The sequence below is a fragment of the Oncorhynchus mykiss genome, chromosome 13, assembly GCF_057628025.1.
Source record: "Oncorhynchus mykiss isolate SJ-2025 chromosome 13, ASM5762802v1, whole genome shotgun sequence".
In the NCBI taxonomy this organism is placed as follows: Eukaryota; Metazoa; Chordata; class Actinopteri; order Salmoniformes; family Salmonidae; genus Oncorhynchus; species Oncorhynchus mykiss.
The window spans coordinates 51315852-51342219 of NC_143034.1; the positions used below are offsets into that span (position 1 = coordinate 51315852).

The window sequence follows — 26368 nt, forward strand, 5'->3', positions numbered from 1 at the left end:
ATTAACTCTATCTGTCAACCACACCAGATTCTGTCAAAAGGGGTGGAGCTTCCTCGCCAACCGCCCACCCACCCCGAGGAGACTGAGGAGGAGCTCACAGAGACGCAGGAGATGCAGGAGGAGGGGGCAGGGTCTGAGCGTCTGGGGGAGGGGCATCCTCAAGAGCAGAGGCTCCAGAAGGAAGAGTCGGGGGAGACGTCGCCCCCTTCAGAACGCCTGCTGACCCCCTTGAAGGGCGAGAGCACAGAGAGCGACCTGGAGGAAGAGGATGATGAAGACGAGGCAATCGAGCTGAGGGAGTGTGATGAGGAGGGCGTACCTTACGGCCAAGTAAATACTGCATTTTTTTAAATAGACATTTTGCATTTAAATTTGACTTTGTTAGGGAAAAACAAAATGTATTGCCTTGCAAGTTTAACACTAATTAAGATGACTTTCTGTAAGAAAATCAGAGAGCCAATAAGAGGTGCAAATTGTTTATTTATAAACCATGAGTTTTATTGTCTTTCCCTGTAATATGATTAATTCTGCTGAAATCAAATCAAAGTTTATTGGTGTTATAGCGGGTGCAACAAAATGTTTGTTACTTGCTCCAAACAGTGCAGTAAAAATATTCAGACCCCTTTCGTTGTTGAACTTCCCAAATCTGTTCCGGGGACGTCTGTCTGTGATTACTAACCTTGTGACTTGATTCGTCATTGTACCTCTTATAACGGGCCATTTATGACTTGAAACTGTCTAGAATGACCAATCACTCCAGGGAGGGTTGTAGATTGCAGAAATTACCTACCAAAAGATCAGTAGCAAAGGCTATGCATTTGAAAAGGTAGCAATGTCATCATTAGCGATGTGGCTACATAGATTGGCGTTCACACCCAGTTCGAGTGATGGGTTGAGTTTTACGGGGGCCTGGTGATTTAGAAAAGGGTATCCCCTCTCGGAGGGCAGAGTGGCTGTGCTGTGCGAGGCATCGTCGTCATAGCTTCCTACAGAAGAGCGAGAGCCTTAATTCCCACCCACCTGTGAGTCATCCATTGCACTTAGCAGGAAATAAAGGAACAAGCTCTCGAGAATGAATCGCCTGCAGTTCTTTCACAAATGACCAAGAGGATAAGCAGCTCCAGTTAAAAGTTCTGAAACAAAAGTTGCAAAAGGGCAAGTGGCCTATTTTAAAAAAAAATATACATCTATCTATCACCAAGATGGATTGAATTTGGGTTTAGCTGTCATTGCCCGAGATAGAGCTACTCTACTCAGTAGTTGATGACATGCATTTGGATCCTCATCATCACCTCATACTCTTTTGAGGACCTAAACATTATAATATAATACAGTAAATGGCCACAGTTGGCTATGTTGCTGTTGGTTACCATATTTGGCTCTAAATTATGGTCATTGACAGCAATTAATACGTAATGTTAAAAAGAGGGGGGAAAAGAATGGACATGTGTTGTGGTCACGTTCCTCTAAGAAATGCTGCTTGTGCGTTGGAGGGAGGAAGATCCAATGCAGCGAGGGAGATTATAAAATAAACCTCTCTCTCTTACTCCCACACACCATTGAGAAAAAATATCAGAGGAGAGAAAAGCATCAGAATTCAGGCTGCGTCTTCTCCCCAACAACGCGCGCGCTCACACACCCTCCCTCCCTCCCTCCCCTGCCCTTGCTGCTTTTTTTTTCATCTCAGTGAATGGACTCATCTGTGACTCATCTCTCCTTGGTGAATCATTCCCCTCTCCCTCCCACCCTCACCCTTCTCTTTCTCTCTCCCCCCCTCTCTTCACCATACCAGCCCTTTTCTCCCCCCTTTTCCCCCCTGCACTTTACACCAATTCACCTCCCATCAGGGAGCTATGCTGCTGCAGTACTATTTCTGTTGTGACGGACTAGGGGGATAGAGGAGTTTTTAGGGTATGGGGTGCATAGGGAGGGAGGGAGCAGGGGTGTATGCAGTCATTCTGTAGAGACAACAACCTCAAACCTATTTTGGCATTCGAGTCAGCGACACGGAAGGGCCCCCCCCCCCTCCCTGCACACACACACACACCGCCTCCCCGCTGAACTTTTTTCCCTCTGACTCTGCTCTACTTGTCTGCTGTGGTGCCTTGAATACAAATGGATCTGAGCCGCCCTGTGCAATGGAAAGAGAAAATACGGTGAGAGAGACGCATAAGAGTCTTGCCTTAGGATCTCTCGTTTAAAAGGGGGTTAGCAAGGTGTGGGCCTGCCGGACCTGTGTGTGTCCGAGAGCGTAAACTGAGCTCCTATCTCAAGGTTTTGAAACAAACCGTCCGCAGTTTAAAAAAAAGATGCATAAGAACCGTGAACCTTGTCATTTGATCTCTGTTAGGAGCATCTGTCGCATTAGTTTTTTCTTAGAGCTCACACAGCTCCTGTCTGGATGTGTAGTGCTTCTCCCATTGACAGAAAGCAGAGCCCCGTTAGCTCAGCCACTGTTTACAGCTGGGGAATTGTCAGAGTAGTCTTTTGGCTGTTGGGAAGGCTCGGTCCTTGTCCTGCCCTGCCTTTTGAGGGTCGTATGGGGATATGTGTTTGCCTTTTGGGTTTCTACCCAGGGCCCATATTTAGTCTATAACCGGCTTAATTTAGCTCCACCTCCCTCCCATTTTCCCCTCGTTCCATTGGCCTGAGGTGGCAGATTCCGTTTGCAGCTATTGTGAAATGTCACTTCTCAAGGTTGCAGTATTTCTATCTGATGTAAATGATGAAAGCCACAGAGCTGATTTTATTTACTAAGTCCATCCCCTCACACTGAAGTCCAGGCAGTGTCTCATGATGAAAGACATTATTCAAAGCTTTAGTTGGTATTAAAAATGTATGTTATTTTGTCCCCGATTTTCCGACCAGCATCACCTGCAACAGCTCAATGTGTTCCAGGCGTCCCTGTCCATTTCGGGCATGCCCCACAGACCTCTGGGAAGGGCCCAGTCCTCCCCTGCCACTGCCAGCATCAAGGGGGCTCCCATGGGTGAGGTCCCCATCAAGCATCTCTTCACTACAGGTATGCTTCTTTGGTCTTTGGAACAGATGACATACAAAGTGAGATGATCAGGACCCATTAAACAATATGAAAGAAACTGCCTCAACTCAGTTATCTATCTGAATCTCTACTTTTTTGTCATAGTGGTAGATACTCTAACGAAAGCCATTGGCCTTAGAAAAGACACTTTCAGAAAACAAACACTCCCCTAGCCAGTCCATGATCAAATGGCCTTGCAGGATAGGATGTGTTGACCAATTCAGTGGTTCCCAAACTGTGGGGCGTGGCGAGGGGTCGGCAGGTACTCAGTCCGGCTTTCAACTTACTCTTGTGCATTGTACTATTACAACTTTCAAGGTTCAATTTGGAAATTGGGTGGTGTATCATTAGTTCCTCTTGTCATGTCAGTCAATGCATACCTTAGAGCTATTTATAACTTGTCAGAAATGTCCAGATCAACTAGCCCATGTCGGCTAATGTTTTTTCAGGCCATATTATTTTAATTGTTTTAGTCACTCAAATATCACGAATACTCATTAGACATGGAAAATTGAATACAATTGCCCAAAAAATAGCTTTAAAACTGAAATTGTCTTTGCATCCAATAGCAGAATGTGTAGAATTGCAGGAAATAAGCTTTAAATAGACATGGTTGTGTGCACATGCAGGGGGGGGGGCACGGTATGTTCCCCAATGCAGGAAGGGGGGACCCCCCTGAGTGAAAAAGTTTAGGAACCCGTGTACTAAGTGAGTTCAATAAGGGCTGAGGCAAGCAGCCTGCCTGGGTGTAATTATTTCAGCAGAGAAAATAATAATAATACCGAGAGCCTGCAGGGTTGGATCTGATGAAACCAGGATGGCAGGATGACATTGAGCCATCCTCCACCATGGAATCATTAACATCTCCAACAGTCCTAACATGAAAAAAGCCATTAGATGATGGTCTTATTATGCTCTGACCTGCTGGGTAATGGGGTTATGAACGGTGTGGTCACCATTTGTTCTGAGAGAGAAGTTGAAGAGAGGTTGCCCTGTGGTTGGTCTTCTTCCTGCCTTGAAAAGCTACATTTTCTCCTTTCCATCTCTCTTTTTCTTTCCCTTATCTTTCTCTCTCTCCATCTCACTCACGCCATCCCTTTCTTTCCATCTTTCTCTTGTACTCTCTCTTTCTCTCCCTCTCATCTCAGGGTTGGTGTACGACACCTTTATGCTGAAGCACCAGTGTATGTGTGGGAACACCCACATCCACCCAGAGCACGCCGGCCGCATCCAGAGTGTGTGGTCCCGGCTGCAGGAGACTGGGCTCCTGGGCCGCTGTGAGGTGAGGGCTCCCTGCACACTACAGCTAGAATGGCGACCAGCTCCGTTCCATATTTCCAAAGAGAATTTCTTCTCAGTAACTTAAACAAGAGTGGTAGCTACAGTGGGGAGAACAAGTATTTGATACACTGCCGATTTTGCAGGTTTTCCTACTTACAAAGCATGTAGAGGTCTGTAATTTTTTAGCATAGGTAGTACACTTCAACTGTGAGAGACGGAATCTAAAACAAAAATCCAGAAAATCACATTGTATGATTTTTAAGTAATTAATTAGCATTTTATTGCATGACTTATTGCATAAGTATTTGATCACCTACCAACCAGTAAGAATTCCAGCTATCACAGCCCTCCTGTTCTCCACTCATTACCTGTATTAACTGCACCTGTTTGAACTTGTTACCTGTATAAAAGACACCTGTCCACACACTCAATCAAACAGACTCCAACCTTTCCACAATGGCCAATACCAGAAGGCTGTGTTAGGACATCAGGGATAAAATTGTAGACCTGCACAAGGCTGGGATGGGCTACAGGACAATAGGCAAGCAGCTTGGTGAGAAGGCAACAACTGTTGGAGCAATTATTAGAAAATGGAAGAAGTTCAAGATGACGGTCAATCACCCTTGGTCTGGGGCGCCATGCAAGATCTCATCTCGGGGGGCATCAATGATCATGAGGAAGGTGAGGGATCAGCCCAGAACTACACGGCAGGACCTGGTCAATGACCTGAAGAGAGCTGGGACCACAGTCTCAAAGAAAACCATTAGTAACACACTACGCCGTCATGGATTAAAATCCTGCAGCGCACGCAAGGTCCCCCTGCTCAAGCCAGCGCATGTTCAGGCCCGTCTGACGTTTGCCAATGACCATCTGGATGATCCAGAGGAGGAATGGGAGAAGGTCATGTGGTCTGATGAGACAAAAATAGAGACTTTTGGTCTTAACTCCACTCGCTGTGTTTGGAGGAAGTAGAAGGATGAGTACAACCCCAAGAACACCATCCCAACCGTGAAGCATGGAGGTGGAAACATCATTCTTTAGGGATGCTTTTCTGCAAAGGGGACAGGACGACTGCACCGGATTGAGGGGAGGATGGATGGGGCCATGTTTCGCGAGATCTTGGCCAACAACCTCCTTCCCTCAGTAAGAGCATTGAAGATGGGTCTTGGCTGGTTCTTCCAGCATAACAACCACCCGAAACACACAGCCAGGGCAACTAAGGAGTGGCTCCGTAAGAAGCATCGCAAGGTCCTGGAGTGGCCTAGCCAGTCCAAAATCCTTGGAGGGAGCTGAAAGTCCCTATTGCCCAGCAACAGCCCCGAAACCTGAAGGATCTGAAGAAGGTCTATATGGAGGAGTGGGCCAAAATCAATCCCTGCTGCAGTGTGTGCAAACCTGGTCAAGAACTACAGGAAACGTATGATCTTTGTAATTGCAAACAAAGGTTTCTGTACCAAATATTAAGTTCTGCTTTTCTGATGTATCAAATACTTATGTCACGCAATAAAATTAATTTCTAAAAATCATACAATGTGGTTTTCTGGAGTTTTGTTTTAGATTCTGTCTCTCACAGTTGAAGTGAACCTATGATAAAAATTACAGACCTCTACATGCTTTAAGTAGGATACACTGCCGATTTTGCAGGTTATCAAATACTTGTTCTCAAATACTGTTTTTGTGGAAATGAGAATGAGCTTTATCCATTATTAGTTCAAGTAAATTTTAAAAATCACTTCCCAATTAGCAATACAACATAACCCTGAATGAAATTGATGTATTGTGTGCTACGTGCGTTTTCCTTTACCGTGTACAGAGGATTCGGGGGAGGAAGGCCACGTTGGATGAGATTCAGACTGTGCATTCAGAATACCACACCCTGCTGTACGGCACCAGTCCCCTCAACAGACAGAAACTAGACAGCAAGAAGCTCTTAGGTGCCTAACCTCATCTCTTCATGTCTTTACTCCTCAGATATATTTGTGTGTCTGTGTGTGTGTTTCCCTAGCCATTTTGCTCGAATGGTGGAAACAAGATTTGCCCCAAGCATCCTTGAAAGTAGTGACTGCCCCTCCCCTCCATCCACCCACACACTCACACGCAGTCAGGTGGATTGTTTGAAGGCTTAGCTCCCCTGACAGGCGCAGGGGGGGGGATATTTTTAGACCTGCTGGTCGAGGGGAAAGGGCCCCAGATGCCCGTCCACCCCCGTCTGGGTGACTCATAGCTAGGCTGGGTCTCATAGAAGAGGAGGGAGGGGGGATGACTGGATCAGCTGCAAAACAGCACTGCAGTGACTGAGCTGTCGACTACACACACACTTCAAAGTGAGTTCACTCTGTGTGGTGCTGAGCAGAACAGGACTTGCAGACATTGATGGTAAAAAAAAACAATTATACAGTGCATTCGGAAAGTATTCAGACCTCTTGACTTATTCCACAATATGCTATGTTACAGCTGTATTCTAAAATGGATTTTAAAAGCTTTTCATCAATCTACACACAATACTCCATAAGGAAATGTTTGCAAATGTCTAAAAAAAAAGATACCTTGTTTACATAAGTATTCAGAGCCTTTGCTATGAGACTCAATTGAGCTCTGGTGCATCCTGTTTCCATTGATCATCCTTGATGTTTCTACAACTTGAACAGAGTCCACCTGTGGTAAATTCAATTGATTGGACATAATTTGGAAAGGCACACACCTGTCTATATAAGGTCCCATATTTGACCGTGCATGTCAGCAAAAGCCAAGCCATGAGGTCGAAGGAAGCTCCAAGAGAGGATTGTGTCAAGGCACACATCTGGGGAAGGGTACCAAAAAATTTCTGCAGCATTGAAGGTCCCCAAGAACACAGTGGCCTGCATCATTCTTAAATGGAAGAAGTTTGGAACCACCAAGACTCTTCTAGAGCTGGCCACCTGGCCAAACTGAGCAATCGGTGAAGAAGGGCCTTGGTCAGGGAGGTGACCAAGAACCCGATGGTCACTCTGACAGCTCCAGAGTTCTACTGTGGAGATGGGAGAAACTTCCAGAAGGACAACCATCTCTGCAGCACGCCACATGTCCAATCAGCACTCTACCAATCAGACCTTTATGGTAGCGAGGCCAGACTGAAGCCACTCCTCAGTAAAAGGCACATGATGAAGGATGAATGGAGTGAAGTACAGAGAGATCATTTGATGAAAACCTGCTCAGGATCTCAGACTGGGGTGATGGTTCACCTTCCAACAGGACAACGACCCTAAGCACACCACCAAGATAACGCCGCAGTGACTTTGGGACAAGTCTCTGAATGTCCTTGAGTGGCCCAGCCAGAGCCCGAACTTGAACCCGATCGAACATCTCTGGAGAGACTTGACAATAGCTGTGCAGCGACGCTCCCCATCCAACCTGACAGAGCTTGTGAGGATCTGAAGAGAAGAATGGGAGAAACTCTCCAAATACAGGTGTGCCAAGCTTGTAGCGTCATACTCAAGGCTGTAATCGTTGACAAATGTGCTTCAACTAAGTACTAAGTAAAGGGTTTGAATACTTATGTAAACGTGATGTTTAAAAAATAAAAATAAACATTTTAAAAAATGTCATTATGGGGGTATTGTGTGTAGCTTGATAAAGGAAAAAAAAGATGTTAATACATTTTAGAATTGGGCTTTAACAAAATGTTAAAGTCGGTGTCTGAATACTTTCCGAATGCACTGTATCCCGAGCATCTTGGGAAAAGAACTCCCTGCTTGGAAGGCTAAAAGGTGTGTGATAAAATGTTGAAATATAGCTAAATAGTGTTTAACTTGTTTAAACTACAACCTAATCTGTGTTCCCTGATTGGCTCCTTAAGGTCCAATCAGTCAGAAGATGTATGCTGTGTTGCCCTGTGGAGGCATTGGGGTGAGTGTTCCATCCATCCATTTATAATGGAGTTACATTTGCATTTTATTTAGAGGTAGAGATTCGATAATACAGTATCAGAAAGTCATGCAGTTTAATTGTAGGATATTCATTCAACATAAGCAGCACAAAGCTGAGCATTACATCACCTACAGCAGTGTCATCATGTTAGAAGAACAGTAGCAGGGTGGGGATGAGTGTGTTCTCTATTGCCCTCTGCAGGTGGACAGTGACACTGTGTGGAACGAGATGCACTCCTCGGGCGCTGTCAGAATGGCTGTTGGCTGCGTCATCGAGCTGGCTTTCAAAGTGGCCGCCGGGGAACTGAAGGTAACATTACCAGCCTCTCCGTTCCACTACTGTTTGATTGAAAGTTGTCAGGGGCAACCTTTCACCTTAATTTAAAACAAACAATATGTAATAATCATGTACTATATATACCCTGTGGGTTTGTTCATGGGTGGACACTGTACTACCCTGATCAATAAGCACTTAATCACTTGATTTTGATGATGGATAGGCCTACTCAACATTCTCACAAACTGTTTCTCTCTCTCCTCTCCGTTTCAGAACGGTTTTGCCGTGGTGCGTCCACCAGGCCATCACGCTGAGGAATCCACTGCCATGTGAGTACACCCAGGGAATCATGGGTAGAGCCAGGGCAGGGGAGTGGCTAGGGAGCTTCAAGGGAGTTGGTTTCAGTTCCATAGAGACGTGTCCTGTGCGATGGTTGATACAATAATTGGTACAAGCGTCTCTTTTGAGTAGCTACTGGGCAGTGCCCTTCAACAATCTCCCTGTTTCTGCTGATAAAAGAAAAAATGACATCTTTTGTGTCTGTCTTTGTCTGCAGGGGCTTCTGCTTCTTCAACTCAGTGGCCATCACAGCCAAGCTGCTACAGCAGAAACTAGGAGTGAGCAAGATCCTCATCGTGGACTGGGTGAGTGGGGTCGTATGTTGTTAGCGATGCCCTTTCTGTGCTAGTGTTGTCATGATACCAAAATATATACCATACGTTATGTGATCAATGCAGGTCATGTATTATTATTCACATATCCATTCTCTGTGTCCAGGACATTCACCATGGTAACGGGACACAGCAGGCTTTTTACAACGACCCCAATGTACTTTACATTTCCATGCATCGCTACGACGATGGAAACTTCTTCCCCGGCAGTGGGGCTCCTGAAGAGGTGGGGGTTGGACCTGGTGTTGGCTTCAACACAAACATCGCTTGGACAGGGGGCGTAGAACCGCCCATGGGTGACGTGGAGTACCTGACTGCCTTCAGGTGAACAGACGGTTGTTGGTCATTAGCTGAACGAGCAGCAACATTGGCACTGATCTTTCATTCATATGTACAGGCTCTGCTTATTTAGCACGCTGCTTAGTTCTTGCAGATGGTCTGGAAACGTAAGAAAATAAAATGTCGTTCTCCATCTTGTCTGTTAAACAGGACGGTGGTGATGCCCATAGCCAACGAGTTCTCCCCTGACGTGGTCCTAGTGTCCGCTGGGTTTGATGCCGTGGAGGGCCACCAGTCCCCTCTGGGAGGATACAACGTCACTGCTAAATGTAAGTTGAACATTACTCCGTCTTTACGTGTCAGTTTTTCTGCCAAGCCTTTTCCATAGTTTGTGCTTTTATAGGAGGGTCCTCCAGCTAATTGTATATACACTACTACCCCCTGCTGGTAGAATAGTATTTAACCACTAGAAGAAAAGCCAGAGACTCCATAGGAATATTGAAGTACGTCAATTATTTCCTATCATAAGGGGTGTTTACTTCATAAACCTGCACAAAACTAAAATTCCCGTGCAGACCTCTCCTATTTACATCAATTCATGATTTACTCAGATTATACTCAGTACAGGGTCAGTACAGTGTTGAACCATCCTCAGGTTTCAGCCACCTCACCAAGCAGCTGATGAAGCTGGCAGGGGGACGTGTGGTCCTGGCGCTAGAAGGAGGTCACGACCTCACGGCCATCTGTGACGCCTCCGAGTCCTGCGTGGCGGCCCTGCTCGGCGATGAGGTATGACATCATCTGCTATAGGAGGGGAGAGTGGCGTGATGTCAATTACACTACATGTCATTTGGTAGAGATGGATGTAATTGTTCAGAGGAAATTCTTTGTCCCTCTACACTCTCTCTCGCACACTCTGTCTCACCCTCTCTGTCAGTTGGACCCCCTGCCACAGGTTGTCCTGCAACAGAAGCCCTGTCCAAAAGCTGCTGCCTCTCTGGAGAGGGTCATCGAGATACAGAGTGAGTTAGTTCGCTAAAATCAAAATTATCATTGTGTTTTTCCTGCACATATGCACTTAGTTGTGTTTGCGTCATGTGTATCACGTCACCCTTAACTGACACGACTCGCTCGCTCCCTTATCTTTCTCTCCCTGCAGGTAAACACTGGAGCTCTCTCCAAAGGTTGGCTCCCACGGTGGGCCAGTCCTTAATGGATGCCCAGCGGAGAGAGAAGGACGAGGCCGACACGGTCACCGCCATGGCATCGCTTACCGTGGATACTGAGCAGGCCGCCGCTTCCACCGTCTCCACGGAGACCAGCAGGTAAACACCTGCACCATTCACTCTTTTGGTGATTTTATGTGGTTTTGGAATTGCTGTTTTTAAGATATCAGATTAATTCACAAGGCCGTGGGCCTGAAGTTCCACTGAGACTCATCATATACGTTTTGCACAACCTTCTTTGGTAAGGGCTTTTATTTTGGCTTGACTAAGAGGCTAATGTCTGTCATGCCGTTTCCTATTTGGTGTACCTGCAGGTCTACAGAAGAGCCAATGGAAGAGGAGCCTGTCTTGTAGGAGGAAACGGGGAGTTGTCACGACAGCGCAACACCTTTATCTCCATGTCCTTCAGCACTAGCCTTCTCCTGTCATCCTCTCCTCTTTCCAGCTCTCGCCTCACCTCTTTCCATTTCCTGAGGAATGATGGACTTGTGCTAGCCTCCCTTTCCAACTCACTGAGGTGAGTTTGTTAAAGTGTGTGTGTGTGTGGGAGAGGAGAGGCGGGAACACACAGACCTAAAGAGGGCAGCGGCAGATATCCGTGATTGGTGGAAAAGCAGGAAGAAGCGGGACCTTTTGAGGAGCCTGTGTGTCTTGCTTTTTTCTTTGAATCTTTTTTTGTAAGCAGAAGGCAGTGGATCCAGGAGGGTACCTCGGCTATGAGGCCCGAGAAGCTTTGTACATTTCTTGTCATACTTTATACTTTTCAGGAACATTAGAACTGAAAAAGCCAACAAGCAGCAAAAATATTTCAACAGTCACAAATACACTCAAACACACCCGCATTATATTCTACACACTAAGTTCCCAACAGCGGAACAACAATGGGGTTGTATCAATGAATAATGCTCTTCCTTTCAGAGCATGCGTACCTCTGTTCCTATTTTGTCTGTCGTTTGGTATTCTCGTGCGTCTATTCAATAATCTGTTCAAAGAAGCACACAAACATATGATATGTATATTTGTGTGTGTGTGTGTATATATATATATATATATATATTACACACTGTATATTCCTTTCACTGTATCCGATATCAGCTGTGGTTATGGAGGTCGAGCTGTGGATCCTGCCAAGGGGGACTTACTGGCTGAAGGAGACAACATATCTCTCCAATACAGCCTTTTCTTTTTTTTCTTCAGGAAGCCTCAGCTCCCTCCACTTTGTATGGGACAGAATGCATTTTGAGGTGGTTTTTACCATTCTACTTTGTTTGGACTATCAAAAAAGGACACATGCATACCCAGAATCAAATTTACCGTTTGGTGCAATGGAAGCCCATGGATTGGACGAGGAAGGATTTTGTGGAATAATGCTTAATTATAAACTTTTGTCTCACGCTTGCTGCTGCGACTGGGAGACTTGTGGTGGTCATGAGACTGGAGAAAGACGTTTTTAGAAGAACTTGGTGCCTTTATATTAAATATCCCTGTTAACACCAACTACACCACCACTTAGCAGAACACAGGACAGAAAGACAAATCCACACACTTGTTACACTCATGTCTGTTTTGTATATTTGTTTGCTTGTTTGTTTCTTTCAAAATGCCTTAATTTCCTCCAGAGAATGCACCATTTTAGCTATCTCCGCAGAGATAGGAGTAGAATCCTATGTCCTCTCTCTTTCTGGGTTTGTGTAGTACTCTAGGTCAAAGGTCAGTGTGGCCTTAACAACTGAGTTTTTTTTGCGTCCTTTATCAATCCCGACCCGTACATATGCGGCTGACGGTATGATTGTGAGGAAATTTGAATGCTACAACGACCAACTTTCTTTGCTATGTCACTTCCTGTCACTTGTAAATACTGCATCCTGTTCTGCTCTGGCAAACCCCTCAACTTGAGACGGTTCAATAACGAACTCATTGTTTTTCCAATTATTTAGAGGAAGGACTGAACTTGGTCACTTTTTTTTTTGTAAACAAATGTTTTATTTTGTAAAAAATCAAATCTAAGATGTATACGAATAATGACAATAAGTGTTAATCAAATTTGGATATGAATATTACATTTGAAAAGAGTAAAAAAAAACAACAACAAAAAACATTTAATGTTAAAGCCACCTAAGCACACATCGCGTTAGATTTGCTATTAATGTTTTGTCCTTTTTTTCTAAGTGCCATTTGTTTTTTCCACACAAAAAAAAAAAGACAACAGAAATTGTGATGTGGATTGATCTCATTTGGCAAATAACCATGAGCAAGCACCACTTTAGATGTTTACACTGCAATACCCCAATCCCTCAACTGTTGCCCACTTGTCAGCTGTCATAAACCCTTTGTTTGACTTAGTGTCCAGGTGCTGTGTTATCTGGTCTCCGGTGTTGTCATCAATATTTATATTTCTCAATCAATGAAAAGTGTTTGCACTTGACACACATGATCAAACAAATTAAATACTAAGATGTCTTTGTCCCGCTGAAAAATATATTTTCCAATCTATCATTATGCTTGAGGAATTCATACAAATCAAGTATATCTACTAGAGAATGGTAACCGACACCTCAAAGACATGCTCCGGAACTTTGGCGACTACTAAGTCTTTTTTTAAACCTGCGGCTTTGGGCTGGATGTGTCAATGTGTAGTTCATGCATGCATAATCTATGAGCAGAATTACTGTCTTACCTCAATTAGCTACGCAATCCCTAGTTTAAAAGCCACTTTTTGGGGGGGTGCTGTGCTGCGGGAAATGTCTTTATTTTCCCCCACTTGGGCCAGCTCCCTAGCAATTTGAGTAAAACCAATGAGCTTCTGCCCCTCGTCAGCTAGCGAAATGTACATGGTACACCTACAGCAGAGAAAGAGAGATCAATGACATGGTGCACATATCTGCACATATGTGACGTAATACACAATTGTTGGGGGACACTTTTTGCTCGTTGGCACAACTTTCAGAACTACCGGTTAAAAAGTATCCAAAAGTACCGGAGAATCTCTTTTTAACCAGCATACTCTCAGGAGATAATGTGTGGTGCAGAGCTTGTCTACATTGATCATTTTGTTTTATTTCAAACAATGTAACATAACACTGACCAAGTCTTCTGCATCTGTCCTCTTTATTGAGGTAAACTATCATTAAGGAATAGGTTATTTTTAGTTTTTCCCTGTAATGATATATTTAATTCTCTACCTGTCCACTCACCATCGTAAGGTACTTTTGTCCCTTTGTCACAACTGTATATTGAACTTATCTAAATACTGTAATAACTATACAGTGGCGACGTTTTCATGAACGTTAAATGGGTGTCAACGCCTAACTCTCTCACTAGTTACCCTTTTTCATATGAAACACAAAGGGCTAGCCTAGTTCAATACAAAATGTACGTTTTCTTAGAGGTTTTCAGCCCTGTCATTTGAAGTCTATGACTCCATGTCCATCTCAAGTAGATCAAGCGTTATGCTCCAATCCCAAATGAATGGGAAAGTTGGACACTGGCACTGTCTAAAATGTTGAAATCAGATAATCTTTCCCATTTTTATTTGGGATTCAAGCATACAGTGCTATCGGGAAGTATTCAGGCCCCTTGATTTTTTTTTTGTTATGTTACAGCCTTCTAAAAATGTATTTTAAAAAACAAATTCCCACCAATCTACACACAATACCACGTAATGACCAAGCAAAAACTTGTCTTTTTAGAATTTTTGCAAATGTATCTCAAATAAAAAAACAGCAGCACCTTATTTACACAAGTATTCAGACCTTTTGCTATTTGACTTGAAATTGAGCCTGTTTCCATTGATCATCCTTGATGTTTCTACAACTTGATTGGAGTCCAGCTGTGGTAAATTCAATTGATTGGACATGATTTGGAAAGGCACACTTCTGTCTATATAAGGTCCCACAGTGGACAGTGTAAGTCGGAGCAAACACCAAGCCATGAGGTCGAAGGAATTGTCCATAGAGCTCTGAGACCGGATTGTGTCGATGCACAGATCTGGGGAAGGGTACCAAAAACATTCAGCATTGAAGGTCCCCAAGAACACAGTGGCCTGCATCATTCTTAAGTGGAATAAGTTTGGAACCACCAAGACTCTTTCTAGAGCTTGCCGCACAGCCAGACTGAGCAATTGGGGGAGAGGGGCCGTGGTCAGGGAGGTGACCAAGAAACCGATGGTTCCTCTGTGGAGATGGGAGAACCTTCCAGAAGGACAACCATATCTGCAGCACTCCACCAATCAGGCCTGGTAGTGGTCAGATGGAAGCCACTCCTCAGTAAAAGGCAAATGACAGCCCGCTTGGAGTTTGCCAAAAGGCACCTAAAGACTCTCAGACCATGAGAAACAAGATTCTCTGGTCTGATGAAACCAAGATTGAACTATTTGGCCTGAATGCCAAGCATCATGTCTGGAGGAAACCTGGCAACATCCCTACGGTGAAGCGTGGTGGTGGCAGCATCATGCTATGGGGATGTTTTTTTAGTGGCAGGGACTGGGAGACTAGTCGGGATCGAGGGAAAGATGAACAGAACAAAGTACAGAGATCCTTGATGAAAACCTGCTCCAGAGTGCACTGGACGTCAGGCTGGGGTGAAGGTTCACCTTCCAAGCACACAGCCAAGACAATGCAGGAGGGGCTTCGGGACAAGTCCATGAATGTCCTTGAGTGGCCCAGCCAGAGCCTGGATTTGAACCCGATCGAACATCTGGAGAGACCTTAAAATAGCTGTGCAGCGACGCTCCCCATCCAACCTGTCAGAGCTTGAGGCTCTGCCGAGAAGAATGGGAGAAACTCCCCAAATACAGGTGTGCCAAGCTTGTACCGTCATACCCAATAATACTCAAGACTGTAATTGCTGCCAAAGTTGCTTCAATAAAGTACTGAGTAAAGGGACTGAATACTTATGTAAATGTGATTTACGTTTTTTTTATTTTTTTTATGTATAATCTAAGAATCTGTTTTTGCTTTGTCATTATGGGGTATTGTGTGTAGATTGAGGGGGGGGACTCTATTTAATCAATTTTATAATAAGGCTGTAACGTAACAAAATATGGAAAAGGTGACGCCGTCTAATTACTTTCCAAATGCACGTTACAGCTGGAGCTACTTAACCAATGGAGTGGGACTTGGAATCATGTTGACATTGGCGCACCTTCGAGGTCTGAAACTTTGAATGGTGAGTGAACTACCCCTTTAACGTCATAGCTCCTGTTGTCATACCGACCATGGTTTGCTCTTTGTGTTGTTCTCCAGTGGTACTACTTCCCAGACGGAGCACATGTGACCTGATGTCACAGAAAAAACAGGCATTCGCCATTTGAACGAACTCCAATCACGGTGTTGTCACAATCATGTCACCAGGGTAGGAATTGAAAGACTCTACACTTGCAAAATTGTTGGTGGATGCCACTGTACTCACATATGTAATGTACACAGTAGTTCCTACTTCCTTTTACATGTGGCTATGTTGTGGGGGGTGCTTGCAGTACATGTGACTACTGTGACCTTGTTTTATGTTTTGATGTAGATCATTGACCATTTGAGATTTGGTGCATAGTTTTGTACCTCCACCTTGTATGGCATATAGAAGGGTTATTGGGCTGTCCTGTGGGTGAGATGGCATGACAGAATTACCCTTTTTCTTTAATTGAACTGATGTGTGTTTTGGAGGTCAGAGCTTTTTTCCTGTGGGTATATTGGAGGGGCAGCAAAAAAAACAACACTCAAATCAAGAAAGTCTACTCTGAATAAAGGAATGTTTTTGTGTGTTGCCTTAGACAAAACAACTACTACAAGTGGCAACCATGCAAATATGTTCTGTCTAAACAGATACTGGAAGACATCCAAGTTTGTAAATTATATCGACTTATCCACCATTGAAGATAGCTTTATTGTTGCTGCCACACTATTTTGCTATTCAGTAAATAATGTATATTTATTGATATTTCATACGTTGTGTATATGTAGTGACCTATGATCGTCAAGGTTCAAAGAGTAATTGTATATTTTTTTGACTTTGGAAAGAGAAGTGTGTCTCTTACATTGTCCTTCCACTGCGCTGGTGTTTCAATCTCCACTTTCTGTGGTTGGATGTTTGAATATGTGACCGTCTTTTACCTTATATTTTAAATATATTCTTTCTCTCTTCTGGTCATAACTAATGCAGACGTTTTGAATTGATCAAAGCACATTCCTTAATTTCATGTGTTCTTTCAAATGCTTTCCTGTTGCGACAATACAAATGTGTTTATACTAATTGCTACTCACGTGTATAAGTGCATATATGTGTACACATGTGCAATACACGCTATTTGAACAATCTATTACTGTGACTATTATGGATGAAAATCGCTGTCCCCAAGAATTTTTTTCATGAGTTGCATTGTGCACAACGCCACCTTGTGGGTTAGCAAGGATCTTAAAGGGAATGTTGAGTCTGATTACTGTTTTATTTCAGGTTTTGTGTAAATTTTAAAGCCCTTTTTTATTACTCATTGTAATGTTGTGACATCCTATTTGAGTAAATATTTTTTAAAGTGGGCCTGTTAATTGTCTGAAACTCAATAAAGCGATTCACTGCTCCAATACAAAGAGGAGTAAAAATATTTAATTTACAGTGTCGGTTGTGGGATGGTGGGGGGCTGCAGGGAAAGTGCCCAGTCGGTAATCGGGCTTGTAACAGGCAAGTCAAAAGCATATCTTTAGGATTGTCCACTCCACATACCCATTTATGGTGGAAATTAAGATGAATGTGAAATGCCAACTGCTTGGATGTTTTACTCTTGTGCTAGTGATGAGGGATGTGTATGGTCAAAGCAACACTCAAATTCAGTCTCCAAAAAGTGTGAGTGAATTAACGAAATGTTTTTATGCAATATTGCAACATCTTACAATTGCCGCCGTTCATGAGTCGGACTTGTTAACTGGTTGCAGTTATACACGTGCCGGGTTCAACCAGTTAGCAAGTCTGACATTAATTTATTTGACAAGGATAAAATGTATGACATTAATTGTGGCGAGAAGGACTTCTAATAAAATATTACGAGATCTGGACAATTAAAAGTCCAGATCAGTTCAACTCTGATCACACTTCCATGGGCGGTCCAATTCTTCACCTCATGACTGATTAATGATCTATGACACGTCCATCAACATTCCCTATCGATAGTCAGTGACGCCACGGCGTATAGTTACGTAAATCTGGCGCTCCAGTTTCCTGGCGGAGAAGATGGCGGCTCCTGGACCGGGGGAGTATTTCAGTGTCGGCAGCCATGTCTCCTGCCTCACCTGCTTGGGGCAGCAATTGCAAGGAGAGGTCGTTGCCTTTGACTATCAGTCCAAGATGTTGACTTTGAGTATCCTTTTTACAATTTTCCGTTGTCACTAAATCGGTGGTCTTCCAGGCTGCAAGGGGCCTGGGGGTAACGGGTCGCTCTTGCCAAATTGAGATCCGCGCAAGCGTAGTCAAGAGACTAGCTAGGGTGCTTACTAGCTTACTCCTGATCAAAACGTAGCTAACCACACGATTTAATACTGTTCCGTTCAGTTACTTTAAACCTTGTTACTCTCTATTTCATGTCAGGTATGGTAAGTTTAGAATCTGTATGATCTTGAGTTAATGTTTGTTGTTAGCCAGCTAGCTATCGAAGTTGGCATGGTATTGTGCCATAATGCTAGCTAACTTGCTAACACAAGCTATTGTGGTCAGCGATAGCACAGTCAGTCCTTGTATGGATCACTATCTGGCAGCTCCAAGGGGCGTTATGCCTGGCAAATTCTTAGTAACAGTTAGCATGCAGCTAGAAAAAGAGCTAACTAGCAGATCACGCTTAGAATTGTCTTATGCTCTAAAACAATGGTTATTTAAAGAACATTATTGATGGCTAGTCATGTAATGATGTAGCTAGCTACCCACCCCAAGTTAGCTTACATTGTCGAAACTGACACGCAAGGATTCACCGGTGACAGTTTAGAGAGGAGTGACTGTCCAGTTATTGGGTTAACTACTCAAGCTAACGTTAGCTAGTAGTGAGGTAGTAACTGCCTACCCAAGTACCTTGACCCATGTAAAGTGTTTTGTAGCGGACTTGGGGAAATACATTAACGTTAGCTATATGCATGTTCATAGCTGTAGCTATATTGGAAGATGTGAAATATGTTATGTGAATGTGCAGACTTGTATTTTATAACCTTTAAAATATATGTATGTATATATATAGGTGTATGTGTATATGTATGTATGTATGTATATATGTGTATATATATTTATGTCACCTTTTATTTCATTTAAGTTCTCATTTACAACTGCGACCTGGCCAAGATAAAGCAAAGCAGTATGACAGAGTTACACATGGAATAAACAAATGTACAGTCAGTAACACAATAGAAAAAAAAGTATATATACAGTGGGCAAATTGCGTGAGGTAAGGCAATAAATAGGTCATAGTGGCGAAGTAATTACAATTTAGCAAATTAACACTGGAGTGATAGATGTGTAGATGATGTAGAAGTACTGGTGTGTAAAAGAGCAGAAAAGTAAATAAAAACATGGGGATGAGGTAGGTAGATTGGCTGGGCTATTTACAGATGGGCTGTGTACAGCTGCAGCGATTGGTTAGCTGCTCAGAAAGCTGATGTTTAAAGTTAGTGAGGGAGAGAAGTCTCAAACTTCAGCTATTTTTGCAATTTGTTCCAGTCATTGGCAGCAGAGAACTGGATGGAAAGGCGGCCAAACAGGTGTTGGCTTTGGGGATGACCAGTGAGATATACCTGCTGGAGCGTGTGCTACGGGTGGGTGCTGCTATGGTGACCATTGAGCTGAGATAAGGCTGGGCTTTACCTAGCAAAGACTTATCGATGACCTGGAGCCAGTGGGTCTGGTGACGAATATGTAGCAAGGGCCAGCCGACGAGAGCATACAGGTCGCAGTGTTGTGGGTGGTATATGGGGCTTTGCTGACAAAATGGATGGCACTGTGATCGACTGCATCCAATTTTTTGAGTAGAGTGTTGGAGGCTATTTTATAAATTACATCGCCGAAGTCAAGGATCGGTAGGATGGTCAGTTTTACGAGGGTATGTTTGGCAGCATGAGTGAAGGATGCTTTGTTGCAAAATAGGAAGCCACTTTTAGATTTAATATTGGATTGGAGATTCTTAATGTGAGTCTGGAAAGAGAGTTTACAGTCTAGCCAGACACCTAGGTATTTGTAGTTGTCGACATATTCTAAGTCGGAACCATCCAGAGTAGTGATGCTGGACAGGCGGGCAGTGATTGGTTGAAGAGCATGCATTTAGTTTTACTTCCTTACGGAAGAAGAGTTGTATGGCATTGAAGGTCGTCTGGAGGTTTGTTAACCTCTCTGGGATGTGGGAAAGTAGCATCCCACTTGGCCAAAAGCCAGAGAAAATGCAGAGTGCCAAATTCAAATAAATTCTTTATAAAAATCAAACTTTCATGAAATCACACGTAAGATACATGGGTTGTGAATCCAGCCAACATGGCAAATTTCAAAAAGGCTTTTCGACGATAGCACCTCCATAAACAAAAGGGAGAAAACATATTTCAACCCTGCAGGCGCGACACAACACGCAGAAATAAAAATATAAATCATGCCTTTGACGAGCTTTTTCTGTTGGCACTCAAACATCACAAATGGTCCTTTTTGTTCGATTAATTCCGTCCATATATATCCAAAATGTCAATTTATTTGGTGCGTTTGAGCCAGAAAAACACCGGTTCCAACTTGCCCAAAAGTTACCTGTAAACTTTGCCAAAACATTTCATACAACTATAGGTATTTTTTTAAAGTAAATAATTGATCAAATTGAAGACGGGATGATCTGTGTTCAATACAGGAAGAAAACAAACTGAAGCATGCTTTCTGGTCATGCGCCTCTATCAAACAGTACACAAGAAGTGACCCCTGTTCAAGATGGCCGTACTTCATTACACAAAGGAATAACCTCAACCAATTTAACTGCAAGCAAGTCCCTTAGAAATCTGGATTCCCAATGAACCCATTGAAAAGAGTGACCTAAAACAACAAAAAAATCTGAATGGTTTGTCCTCTGGGTTTCGCCTGCTACATAAGTTCTGTTATGCTCAGACATGATTCAAACAGTTTTAGAGACTTCAGTGTTTTCTATCCAAATCTACTAATAATATTCATATCTTATCTTCTGGGGATGAGTAGCAGGCAGTTGAATTTGGGCATGCTTTTCATCCAAAATTCCAAATGCTGCCCCCTATCCTAGAGAAGTTAAGTGTCCAAAGAAGGGCCAGAAGTACACAGAATGGTGTCGTCTGCGTAGAGGTGGATCAAAGAATCACCAGCAGCAAGAGCGACGACATTGATGTATACAGAGAAGAGAGTCGGCCTGAGAATTGAACCCTGTGGCACCCCCATAGACTGCCAGAGGTCCGGACAACAGGCCCTCCGATTTTACACACTGAACTCTATATGAGAAGTAGTTGGTGAACCTGGCGAGGCAGTCATTTGAGAAACCAAGGCTGTTGAGTCTGCCGATAATAATTTGGTGATTGACAGAGTTGAAAGCCTTGGCCAGGTCGATGAAGACGGCTGCACAGTACTGTCTTTTATCAATGGCGGTTATATCGTTTAATACCTTGAGCGTGGCTGAGGTGCACCTGTGACCAGCTAAATTCCTTTTCAGGCCTGCACGGAGCACTGCTTAGAGAAATAGACAGTCATGAAAAGTGCTGCAGAAGCCATTTGATTTGGACTATTTGCTCACACAGACATACATTGCAGAGCACTAAAATTCTGTTTGCCTGGTTGTGCGGGCCAATCTTTCACCTCTGCCTGGTATAGGACAGAAAGGCCCAGAGTCAGACAACTCTGTGGTAGTGGAACAACTGCAGCCACAGCCAGGGGAAAGAATGTGATGTATGTGTCTGTCAGTCAGCTGTTATCACACTGCATCAGCATTGTGGATTTCAACAGTGTGCATTCCATACCTTCACGTTCCAGTGGATGTCAAACAGGTCTCCATTACCTGGCTGGAAGGTAGTACTGCCTCATAATCCTCAGACTTTCCTCATTTGATCTTATTAAATTAGAGGTATTTTATCAGTGTCAGTTGATGACTAGCCTGGTGTACTGATCTACAATGTTACGGTTGTTAAATCTAGTCTACTTTTGTTGTGGATGTTGAGGTGCATAGAGGGTGTTTTGCCAAGGCCCAGGTCAAAGGGGACAAGTCACTCTTCAAGATGTGTATCATGTAGGCCTATTCACTTGATATATTTTGCTTATGGAAGCACAGGTTTGAGGGTGTTTTCGGGATATCAGTTGAAGGGAAAGTTCTGTGCTTCCTTCTGTTGCATGAGGTCACAGACTGATTGTGTGAATTGTCTGACACCAGACGATAAACCGTGTCTCAAGGGCAGTGAGCAGGCTGCTACTAGATAGTATCCTTTGAGCTTTCTTAACACAGTTGGGTGTTCGTGAAGGCTACTCTTGGCAGTTGTGCTTTGTATGCCAATTTTGTATCCGTCTAGTAGGCTATTTGCCATCTTTCACTCCACAGTATTTCTGATATCCACATGATGAATTGTGGCTCATTTGTACCCAACCTCCTCCCTTACAAACAATGCATTGGACTCTTTGTCCCCTAACTTAAGTTAGTGGAGTTGAAAGGGGACCTGCTGGTGGAGTGCATACACCTCATGCTGTCTTCAAATCAAATGTTGTATTTGTCACATGCTTCGTAAACTGGTGTAGACTAACTGTGAAATGCTTGCTTCTTAACATCTCCTTTGAGAAGTTCTGAGTGGGCTATTCATTTTGTTTAGTTGCTGGTGGTTTGTTTGACTGCTAAGTCCTAAGCTTAGCCTATGTTTAGGACCTCTGTTCTGGGTTGTAACCGTCTGCATGGTTTCTTGGGCAAGAGGCTGTTCCTGGAGTGCCGTGGTGAACCCTGGACATGTTTCGTAGGTTATGGGGAAGCATGATCCCAGGATGTTCTGTTGTGAGGAGGCTGTTGAACTTGAATGGCAGAATAGAGGGGGTGGGAGGGGGGTGAAAAAGAGGAAGATGTTCCATCAGGGGATCTCCAGCACCTGGCGAAGTTGGATTGGTGCTGTGCTTTGATTTTGTGTTCTACTAGAGCAGCATATGTTGTGCTCACTTATTAGGCCTATTTGGTCAGCGGTTCACTATTGAGCGACTAAATTGCACTATTGTGACTAGCTGCAGTATTCCATTTAGAATGTGTGTTCTGACTTCTCCCTAAGCTCAATAACATAATGTTGGTGATTTACCTCAGGTCTGGCATAGCCTAATGTTTTGTGGAAGAAGTGATTCCAGCTGATCCATTGTTTCCCTCACATACATACAAGTCCTGCATGTATATTTAGTCTAATGCTAACTGCTGCTAATTTGACCTCCATTCTGAATGTGTGGTACAGCCTATTTGCCTTGACCCACTGACCTTTCAGAATGCGCCCCCTCCAGTGGAAAGGCAAACGTCAGCGACGTGGTTCTGATTAACTTAGCCTACGTGTCTGAGGTGGACATCATTAATGACCGCACTGAAACTCCTCCTCCACTAGCATCTCTGAATGTCAGCAAGGTAAGACCAGCCAATCACCACTCCTCACACCCTCCTTGACACCTTCTCATACCAAGAAGTGACGAATCATCAGACATCTGGTAATTTTGTCATTAGCTTTAGCAATACGTCCTGCACTAAGTCCTGCACTAACTCACTTGATTCAGCTAATTGTGGTTCAGTCAGACTAAAGACTCATTTGTTTTGTCCCAACACAGAGTCAACGAATTGTATAATTTTGGGTGCTTTCACATGTTGATTGGAACCATATGGTTAACCTGAATGAATTGTTTGCATATTTAAAGAATGAATGGCAATTGTCTTGCCCCAAAAAATCCTGAAATGTTCCATCACCATATCATTCAACGTTGGTCGGCATCAAACAAAACCCACCTGTTCCACATTTGACTAAAATTATCAGTGAGCAGTTTCTAATTATTTGTATTGCTAACGGACGGAAATTCCTTAGTTCCTTTCCATGCCAAACACATCTTTTTCCTTTTACATACCTTAACTTCCAAGGGCTTTTGGGGTTCTCCGTTGTAAACAGCTCTAACGTTTTGGTTCTCCTTTTCCAACACGCCTGCAGCTTGCCAACAGAGCACGGTCGGAAAAGGAAGACAAGTTATCCCAAGCATATGCAATTAGTGCTGGAGTCTCTGTGGAGGGCCAACAGCTATTCCAGACTATACATAAAACGTGAGTATCGTCTCCTGTCTCTAATACTGTGGCTCTGCTGCCTCCATCTATAGAAACATCCCGTTATTTACTTACTATGACTGTCCCCAGTGGCCAGGAAAGGCTGTTTTAAAGAAAATGTGCTACCTAATGCATTTAAATAGTCTCGTTGGATGTATAAATTACCTTCACTGATTAATTGACCAGTTTGAATGCCAGTCTTTGATTCAGTAATGTTTTGTTTTAAACCATATCAAATCGTATGCATTCCATTATACCACTTGGTTGTAATGCGATTGTAGTGTTGATCCCTGATTTGGCCTAGACTACAGTGAGTGACCTATGACCGTAAGTCTTACAGTACCAACACTGATTGACCAATTTCTGATATAAGCTGTTAATTCTGTAATGTTCTTTTGTTTAATTTATTTGTAAATTTTCTTGTGTTGTTGCTGTTCGATATGCACCTGTCCACCATCCGATACCTGCTGCATGGAGTCATCTGTCTAAATGTGTGACCTGAATCCTTTAACCTCAGTACCCTGACTGAAGGAAGCTACTGGGTGCTTTTTTTTCTAAAACATTCTCAATCTCTCTGTAGCATCAAAGACTGCAAATGGCAGGAGAAGAACATCATGGTGATGGACGACGTGGTCATATCCCCACCTTACCAGGTGGAGAACTGTAAAGGCAAAGAGGGTAGTGCTTTAAGTCACGTACGCAAAATAGTGAGTATGCCTTCCCACCATTCATTCACTATTGAAGGGAATACAGAAATGGCAGTACCAGAAAGTTGATTGAGGATAAAACTTTACTGGTCTTGTCCCCTGCAGGTGGAGAAACATTTTAGAGATGTGGAGAGCCAGAAGTCAGTGCAACGGCCACAAGCACAGCAAACACAGAAAGACTCCACTTTATCATCTTGAGCCGGAGGGTGTGTGGGAGGGGGAATTGGTTGAGGGAGGTCACAACGACAAAGGAAGTTTTGGTTTGTTCTTTTCTCTTCCCCTCTCTTCAACATCAGACCAAGGCCAGTGTTCCCCCGCCCCCCACACACACCTCCATCATAGGTGTCCAACATTTTGAACAGAACAAAAGGGGGTCCCAACCGAGAGGGAAATATCCAGTTCATTTTTAAAGATAATCTAACAAAAGTAATCTCAATTTGCCACCATTCCCCACCCACACTCCTCTTCTTGACCTCTTACCTTCCCTTCTGTTTCTTCTCTCCTCCTGCCATCAAGCCTGCGCCTCACTTCCATTTCACAGAGAAAAGTTACTTGATTTCTGTTCATTGGTTGATCCATTTTCTAGTCATTTTTCGTAAATTTCAAGAGTAGAAATTTATGGTAAGAGATAAAGGACCTTTTCTAATATTGAAATACTGTTTTGACAAGAACACAAATTTTAATAGCTTTCTTGAAAGCACATGGTTATTTTTTTAACAGCTGACTGAAAGGATGCCAATCGTGACGCCGTGTGAATGGGATGAATGGGAACTCTCTCAATCTTACAAACATGCACCCAGTAGGTTATTGAAATTGCTGTTTTCCCTCAACTGGGGAAACACTCAAATTGTGTTAACATTATTAATCTGACATAAAAATAGAGTTGAAATTCCTCCCCCAAATTGTCCTTTCATAAAAAAAATACAAGTTGTGAACACCCATTTGGTTCTAGTAGCTTGAAATATTTTCATGAAATGCTTACCTTTTTTCCAAAGACATTACTGTCTGCTTTTACCCATAAGCTCTTGCTGCATGGTCCCACCTAAACTAAATTTGCTCTGTTTTTCTGTCTATAGTTTTAAGTCTGGAAGCTAAAGATGTGTTATTTTAGAGTAGAGGCTGGGCTGTTTTCCTCTTCCCTTTCATCCTTGTCCCTCATGGTCTTTGATTCTACAATACAGTACCTCTTCCACGATGGGACCACATTGAAATCCAGCTCTTTTCTTACTGTCCATCTCCCACTCCTATTGTCTACCGACCATTGACACACTTTGGCAGGTGAAATCTGCTCTTCCGCCCGACTCAATGCATTCCTCCCATGTTTCGAACAAGAAAAAACAAATTAATTAACCACGTTGGCCAATATCATATGGCGTGCCACTGAACCGTGTGCGATGAGATCGATCTCAGTTCTGTATGGGATGCTTTGTATTCACTTTTGGAAAAAATGTACTTAAAGATACCTTGCCATGTTTGAGACTGGGATGGGGAGCAGGGTTCCCAAATGGACCAAAGGCCCCTATCCCAGCCTCGTGTTTATAACAATGTAGCCTGATTGGAGGCTCGGCCAGTGGGGTAAAGTTGTGACAGGCATCCGCGTTGTTTACCCGTCCACCGTGTGCCAACGAGGCTGCCGTTGCCAAGGTTTCCTTTCCAGTATTTTATTTTTAATTTTTAAATAACTAGTAACATGGAAATAAAAAAGAGAAAAAAACTAA

At 43.4% G+C, this 26368-nt stretch overlaps 2 protein-coding genes across 12 annotated transcripts in view; both read left to right on the plus strand.

The window, feature by feature from the left end:
* The window catches only part of hdac5 (histone deacetylase 5), an 85788-nt gene extending 68514 nt beyond the window's left edge, over positions 1–17274 (plus strand). For 6 of the 11 annotated variants that reach the window (XM_090196512.1, XM_090196513.1, XM_090196514.1 and 3 more), the window contains 14 exons: positions 28–330; positions 2869–3022; positions 4189–4322; positions 6135–6255; positions 8157–8206; positions 8429–8536; positions 8777–8832; positions 9060–9147; positions 9281–9498; positions 9664–9782; positions 10109–10242; positions 10391–10475; positions 10613–10778; positions 10994–17274. In XM_090196512.1, the coding sequence (XP_090052638.1) occupies positions 28–330; positions 2869–3022; positions 4189–4322; positions 6135–6255; positions 8157–8206; positions 8429–8536; positions 8777–8832; positions 9060–9147; positions 9281–9498; positions 9664–9782; positions 10109–10242; positions 10391–10475; positions 10613–10778; positions 10994–11033 (1776 nt within the window). In that variant the 3' untranslated portion in view covers positions 11034–17274. The remainder of the gene's footprint in view (positions 1–27; positions 331–2868; positions 3023–4188; positions 4323–6134; positions 6256–8156; positions 8207–8428; positions 8537–8776; positions 8833–9059; positions 9148–9280; positions 9499–9663; positions 9783–10108; positions 10243–10390; positions 10476–10612; positions 10779–10993) is intronic. The other 5 variants (XM_090196516.1, XM_090196517.1, XM_090196518.1 and 2 more) reach the window with 1 other exon arrangement.
* Positions 17275–17834: 560 nt separating this feature from the next.
* On the plus strand, positions 17835–26368 carry LOC110486402 (protein LSM12 homolog A). Its single transcript, XM_021557973.3, has 5 exons — positions 17835–18024; positions 23132–23265; positions 23834–23943; positions 24524–24650; positions 24756–26368. Exons 1-5 carry the CDS (start codon positions 17898–17900, stop codon positions 24846–24848), a joined length of 591 nt encoding a protein of 196 aa, XP_021413648.1. The 5' UTR covers positions 17835–17897; the 3' UTR covers positions 24849–26368.